This window comes from Medicago sativa, chromosome 6, assembly GCF_051527215.1.
Source record: "Medicago sativa cultivar Bolivia chromosome 6, Bolivia_mono, whole genome shotgun sequence".
NCBI classification, from domain to species: Eukaryota; Viridiplantae; Streptophyta; class Magnoliopsida; order Fabales; family Fabaceae; genus Medicago; species Medicago sativa.
In genome coordinates this window covers 2858758-2866782 of record NC_140754.1, presented here as the reverse complement: position 1 = coordinate 2866782, position 8025 = coordinate 2858758, and the positions used below count along the sequence as shown (strand labels likewise).

General features: G+C 33.5%; 1 protein-coding gene across 1 annotated transcript; it reads left to right on the top strand.

The window, feature by feature from the left end:
• Positions 1 to 3767: 3767 nt before the first annotated feature.
• On the top strand, positions 3768 to 4949 carry LOC146912039 (F-box/kelch-repeat protein At3g23880-like). The gene has a single exon (XM_085717993.1). The coding sequence runs from the start codon at positions 3768 to 3770 to the stop codon at positions 4947 to 4949; it is 1182 nt and encodes a 393-aa protein (XP_085574119.1).
• The last annotated feature ends 3076 nt before the right edge of the window (positions 4950 to 8025 follow it).

The window sequence follows — 8025 nt, the reverse complement described above, 5'->3', positions numbered from 1 at the left end:
TTGGAGGAGCATTAAATGGTAGAAGCAAAATGAGGCGCCACGTGTACTTATGCTCATAGAAGTATCCTTTTGTATTATATAAAGATAAAGATAGACCCTTTGCTATAGGATTCATTCCATAATCGCTACTATTTAAACTTGAAAGACATATATATTTATAGCAATTGAGTCCTCATTAATGGATTTGATTTAAGAGAAAAACTATGTGAGGGTAATTTAGGTGTATTGAAAATAGGCTGCACCAAAAAATGATGAGGTGGTTGTAAGTCAAATGCTACAACTACATAAATACAAGAAGATGTTTCTTCGACCAAATAAGATCTATACAATGCTTAAAATAAAACTTCACTAAAAAATGAACAGCTTGATTAGCTACACGACGAATGTGATGCAATCCTCGGTTACTGCACCTACATAAGAGTGTTGAGAGTTTCTTCAAAAAAAAAAAGTATTGGGAGTTGTCGTGACCATTAATCCCAGCTATGAGATTTGATGAGAATGATTCGGGAGGAAATCATGAAAACTAAATCAGGAACTGTTGTGTCTCCCTTCAGCTGTGTTGTACTTGCTATTAAAATTAAGAGAAATGTTATTTGAACTACCAATTTAGTGACAAGTTATTAGACAACTATAATTTACAAAGAAAAAGTAGTATTGGCACGGTAACCATAGAAATAGAGAGATAAAGTAAAAATTAACGTGAGTTTGAGAGAGAAAGATGTCACAAAAGTTGTCACCAAATAGATGTTCAAATATCATTTCTCTAAAATTAATGACTATGTTAAAACATATATCGTTAACCTGATGTCCGTGTCTGCTAAACGCACTTTCTTTTTTTGTACAATTGGATACTTTTTTTATCTTTTTTTTAGGTGACTTTTTTTTTTGGATACTTTAATTTATCTTTTTGAAAACGCAATATATTAACATATTATATCTTGAATATCCTAAATTTATTTTGTTTTTGATTTTTCTTAAAAATACAATCAAACCACTACACGCTTGACAAAAAAAAAATGATTATTTCTAATTACACCACATTAATTTCAGGTTACACCCTAATTTAATAAAAATACCTCTACTTTCTTTTCAAAATTTCACTCATTATCATTTTAATTGATTAAGGTAGACGAAATTTCTAAGAATTCTGCTCTTCTTCCATCAAAAATTGCTCGCTCCCAATCAAACTTCCAAAAATACCTCTATGTGACTTAAGTCTCGGGGTACTAAATTAAATCCATGTACAATTAAAACAAAACAAAAGAGATTAAGGTGAACTCAATTCAAGTATAAATAAAACAAAACATAAGTGATATGTAAGTTCAATATCACCAAATCAATTGATGCAGGCAAATCAAATGGGGAATTAGTCACTTTAGTCCCTGAATGGGGAACGATTCGTCAATTTAGTCCCTGAATGAAGATAAATTGCAAAATAGTCCCTGAATGTAGACTTTGTTAGTCAATTTAGTCCCTGAATGCAGACACCGTTAGTCAATTTAGTCCCTGAATGTAGACTTCGTTAGTCACTTTAGTCCCTGAAATTGACCAGGGACTGTTTTGCATATTATCTGCATTCAGGGACTAAATTGACGAATCGTTCCCCATTCAGGGACTAAAGTGACTAATTCCCCCAAATCAAATACAAACAATACACATCAAATGAAAAATTAAAAAGGCAAAACAAATTCATGAAAGAAGAGCCGTGGCAAATACAATATAATTGAAATTGAATTCCATAGGTGAATTAAATTGAAGTTTAATTCATGTATAATGAGAATCTCAATTCCACGTGAATTGAGTTCAGTTAGGTGTTAATATGTTTATGAAAGACGACATACGTGAACAGGTATAATTTGCAGCCGTACAAAAACAACATAAAATCTGCTAAAAATTAACGTAGTTTTGCGATGAATTTTAATGGAAGGTTTTGTATTTCAATTTATAATCTCTTCTCAAGTTTAGTCATCTTCATGGATGTTCATGAGAGAGATGAATGGTAAGATTGAAATATGAACATATAAGGTTTGTAAAACTAATATGAGACTAAGGGCTATTTTGGAATTATATTAAACTAGACTCTAACCCGTGCGATGCACGGTTTTTGTAGAGTTTCATATATAAAATATCAAATTGGCTTATTACTTGTAGAGTTACATTTGAACTCAGAAACAATCAAATTAAGTGATCATTGAGAGTGATCAAAATACACAATCTCAAAGAAGCAAATTAAATGCATCAACAAAAATGAATATGGAAATCAATAAAAATGAACATGGAATTAAAGTCATTATTTTGCCAAAACAAAGTAATGTTATAATCTACTGTAGTGATTTTCGCAAATAAAAAGTCAGAATAAATAATTTCAAGTAATAATATAATATAGGAAAAACAAAGAGGCTGGCAAATTTATAGTAAAAATTAAAGTTTCTAATGATAAAATTATCATCTGGATCAATCAAATTATCAACAATTTTGAAGATGCAGCTTTAATATCGTAACACGTTGTAAGTGTACACCAAAAAATTGATCATAATCGAAAGAAGAAGAAAAATGAATTATGATAATGATGATGATGATGATGATGATAATAATAATATTAAATAATAATGAAAAAGAATTGCTATCAATAAAGGAACCGCTAATAATAAAAAAATAACTGTTATGAGAAAAGGAACCGCTAGGGAGGTTGTGGCTTTTAAAAAAAATGTTTTAGTCATGTATATCACTTTGGGAAGCAACAATGTTTCAACAAAAATGGAAGTGGCATAGTGGTTAAAGTTGTGAAGTGTAAGCATATGTTACCTGGTTTGATTCCTCGGAAATTCATTTTTTTTTCATAAAAATTACATAGACCCACCAAAAAAAAACGAGATTAGCATTAGGGCTAACTTTCTAACATTTATATATATAAAGATAAAGATAAAGATTATAAAAGAAATTTGGGTGAAACCGAATGTTTTAGAAGTGTAACTTTTTTTTTTTATCAAAGCTAGAAAAATTAAAATGCAAAGCAGGAGTAGGCCTGAACCTTATTACAACATAAAAGCAGGTCAACTATGACCATCTCAACTAAAACAACATATATGCTAAGAAGCAAAGAAAACTGCTAGCTAAATCTATGCTCTTAAACCATAAGCTGCCAAGAAACTAATCTGCCAGGCAACATATCTCATGACAGTCAAACATATTTGGGGTTGCTTTTGATTACACCCTTTTTGGAACGAGTTTGGATGTGGTCACTACTTGTGATGCCATCAGTGCTTTTGCCATTGTGAGACTTAGCTCTTTTCTTACTTGCCTTACTACCAGGTTTTAGAGGTGTAACTAGAAAAAAGTCAATATATATATATATATATATATATATATATATATATATATATATATATATATATATATATAATAAAACCACTACACGTAGTAGTGTTTATTCTGTGCGTGTCATATGTTTCCTAAGCCCAATTCGTTCATATTGAGATCACTCTCCTCGTGAAGTCTTCTTTCCCTTTGCGAGTCTTCTTATTTTAAAAAGAGTAATGATATTTTGACATCCATTTGATGACAACCTTGTTTTTCTCATTTCTTATTGGTCAAAAACAATGGAGAGAGAAAAAGGAAAAGAGAGGATAACAACATCATGTGAGTATGAGAGAGAAAGTTGTCCAAAAGTTGTCAAAAAGTGGTTGTCAAAATATCATTTCTCTTTTAAAAACCCTAACCCTAACCTTATTTAGTTGTTGTTTAACACCAACCGGTTGACTACCTCCATGGCAGCATCATCACCAACCATGTTAACAACCATGTCAAACCACCTCGGCATGTTTACTTTGTTATCGCTCGATCTGGTGTTAGAAATCTTGTATAGGCTCCCTGTGAAGTCACTCTTGATACTCAAGTCTGTCTGCAAGCCCTTGAATTCCATTATTTCCGATCCCAACTTCACGAAAGATCACCTCCACTTGTCACAGACCCGCCATTACCACCTCATCCTATGCCAGATGTGTTCGCGTTCCTTTTCAAAAAGGTATTACCTTCTCTTTGATTTCCGACTTCCATCTGTTTTTGACAACTCAACAGCTAGCACCGCCATCATCCCGGAGACAATGCTCAAATTCCCTCTAAACCCTTCTAACAATCGTGCTTTCATATTTGGCTCTTGCAACGGCATCATTTGTTTCAAAACGACCGACATCAATAATAACCATGTTGATCTGGTAGTATGGAACCCTTGTACAAGCAAATTCAAGATATTGCCACCTTTGGAAAATCTACCTAAGGAGACATTTCAAACTAGGTACAGCATTGGGTATGATAGTTCCATTGATAATTACAAAGTAGTTGCTGTTACATGCCATCAATTAGATACTAAGGGTTTTGTCAAAACTCAAGTTAGTGTTCATACTTTAGGTACTAATTTTTGGAAAAGGATCCCAGACTTTCCCATTGAAATCATGTATGTAGCCTGTTGTTATCGTGGGATATTTGTAAGTGGCGCCATTAATTGGGCCATACGAGGAAAACACTCTTCATGGGTTATTCTCTCTCTTGATTTAAGAAAAGAGTCTTATCAAGAGATTTCGCAGCCTGAGTATGGTCCTTTGTTTAACTTGAGCTTGGGGGTTTCCAATGATTGCCTATGCATCCTTGCTCAAAACAAAACTATTTTGGATGGTTGGGTTATGAATGAATATGGAAATAAAGAATCTTGGACTAAATTGTTCGCTGTTCCATCCATGAAATTTCTTGGATATAATGGCTCCCGGGCCTCTATGCTTTGCATTTCTGAGGAGGATAACCTAGTTTTGATAGATATTCAACTGAAGGTATATGCTTACAATTACAAGAATGGTACTGTAAAGATTCCTAATATTCAAGGCCTCCCTTCTACCTCATTACCCTTTAAGAAGTTCACCTCTAATGTCTACGTTGAGAGTCTTGTATCACTATGACCTACATGCTTTGCTATGTTGGCTCTTGAAGATTTTCCGCAAGTTTATTCGTCTGTTATGTCGTTTATTTATATTGGTTCTACTTTTTGTTGTTGACTTTATAGACTCATGTTAAATCACGGTCATTATAAGATTAACTCTTTATTTTTCTATTTGGATTATACATTACTCAGTTTTTGTTAGTTAATTAATGGAATTATTCCTTAATTTGCCTACTTGAATGTGAGGATGATGTTATATACTTTATTTTTTGTTTAATAATGAACAACTGAGGAGAATTTGAGATGTTTCAGATGTTGCACGCCTGCATATTTTCAGCTATTGTTAAATCTTAGCATTGAATGTTACGTTGCCAGTTGCTCTAAGTTTTGGGCTTGTGATGTGAACTTGCCAACGAATGTGAAAAGTAATTATTCTTATTATAGCAACAGAGTTTGCTAATGATAAATATTCATGATGTGGGTTTTATTTTTGTGATGGTTTGATGATAGTTTTAAATGTTCCACTGATTATTGTGGAAGCGCAAGGACTCATGGCATAAAAACATGAAATACTTTTACTTCTGTTCTATTTCTGATTCTTCTTACATTTCTGATACTGATACTTTTGCTTCTATCTGTTCGGCTTTTGCCTCTTCTAGTTCTGTTTTGCTTCTATTTTCTATTCTGCATATGCTTCTCTTTATATTAATAACACCTTGTATCATAGATTTTCTATTTTTTTTTTTTTAAGTTTAAAACACACAATAAGAAAAATTAGTTTTCATTTTAGCTATTCCTTTCTTCTGTGTCTTTTCCGTTGTCATTATTCTTTTTCACAAAAGAGCTGTCTAACTGTGCCTCTACAAGGTTCCATATCCTTTCAGCTCAGAACCAAATTGTGGCGATTCACACTCTCAATGGTAGTTCCTATGTTGTACTTAGAATCATGCCCTCAGTCAAACACACGGTTGCGCAGCCATTACCTTGGTTACCTGGTTCATGCGTCCCCAAAACATGCCGGTAAGCAATGATATTTGGTTAAATCGATCACTGCCTTTCAACATACAATCATCCAAAATAGTCCCTCAATCGTTCCGCTGGCCTCTTGCGTTGTCCTCTTAAATGCACTCCTTCTAGTGTTTGTCATTGTTAATATTCAAGTCATGTTGACACAAAGGGATTGCTCAATAGAGGATTCTTTTGCTGCCTTTATAATAGAGAGAACCATTCCTTTTGGAGAAGCCTGTGTAAGGTGCGACAGAAAATCCAAATGGAAAACCATCACAAAGCCCTTCATAGAATCTAAGTACCGGGAGAAAGAGAAATTTTGCTGAAAACAAGCACTCGCTTACTTGAATTCTTTCGCGCGCCCGCACACCTATTTACAGATGTTAAATAAACAAATAGATTATTGGACAGAATTCAACACGAAATTTTTGGATTTTGGACTCTCCTGATTACACAGGACTTAGTCATGTGTCAGTGTCCCAAAAAGCAATAGAATTCTGATGTCCTATACTTTAGGCATAAGGGTAAATATAAAAAACAACAAACATATCTCTTAAGTGATTTATTACTACACAAACAAACTTTCAAAAGCCATGGGAATTGATGTACCTTATTAATCAAGCTCATGAAATGGGATGTACAACTATTTTCCCAATAGCTCTATTAGTATTGAGATAGGAAAATGCTTCCACCGTCTGAGGAAATGGAAATGGACTCTTAGGGTCCAATATTGGGCTTCTACTTCCTCAAAAATCCAAGTTTTGTTGTGCTATAGTCACACAAAAAATTACTGCATGCCATTAGAGGATAAAGACAATGGATTAATGGAGGAGTTAAAGACAAATTGTTTGGAAGAAAATTAAAATACTTCATTGTATATTAATTGTATTACAAAAACAAACTTATATTGAACAATGGAGGAGTTAAAGAAAAATTGTTTGGAAGAACCCGTTCAATTTCTGGTTGGAACAGTCTTTAGTCGGACTCTACTTATCTATTGGTTAAACCTATGAATTACCAGGGTCCCTTTTGATGACAATCCGTCATTCCATATTTTCAGAGTCTTTTTAGTGAAGTTTTTAGTCTATTTTATTAGTTTAGTATTTAATTTGGAGTCAATTTAAATAAATTGTCATTTTCTAATTTATTGAGTCAAGCAGTGTATTAGTGTCTATTATTATTATTATGGTCAATGACCAAATGAAATAAGGAAGGTGTCACATACCTTAGAGGCTAACGAGAGTCAAAAGAAACATGAGGAGGGATGGATCATTGGATAAATTGAAAGAAATTGGTGTACACTAGGTTGATCTATTAATTAGATGGAGGTGTGAATACAAAAGCCAGTGGGCCAAAGATAAAAGCAAACGTGGGTTTATACCAAAAAAGAAGTGAATCAGGTCATGGGATATGAGCATCACGGTTCGGCAAACTATGTATATAAGGAGGGGAGCAGCCTTCACGTTTTGGGTATTCAGGTTTTGGAAAGAAACGCTTTTGGTGACTCATTCACGCAACACGAGAAGAAGAAAAAAGGCTTGCACATGGAGATGAAAACGAAGAACAACACCGATTGAAAGAAAATTGAGGAGCAACGTCGACAACGACATAACTCTATCGGTTTATTTTCTTTACTATGTTGTTTATATATTTGATCATGTCTAGCTAATTTCTATTGATTAGGTCAAGAGATGATTCTGTACTAGCTCATGTAATGTAACCTGAAACTCTTACGTTTATGAATGTCAATCTAGTTTATTCAGTATATTTTGTTCTTAATGCTCTTATGATTCTGACCCAATATAATTGTTCTAAGAGAATATATGACTACTGACACTAGCGTGTATCTCGGAAATATTTATGCTGTTCTATCTAACGGACAATCTAGGGATGGAGCGTTGTTAGATAGTGATAATTGAATTAACGGACTCAATAGCCTTTTATGATTATAGGTTCACCTAAGGAATTAGGGAATTGTGATTAGATGAGAGGACTTAGGATCAAGGGATTGACCTAAGTTAATTTGTTAATTCGTCGTTGACTTTGTGACATTCGTATGCTTAAGAAACAGGTTACTAATGAGTGAT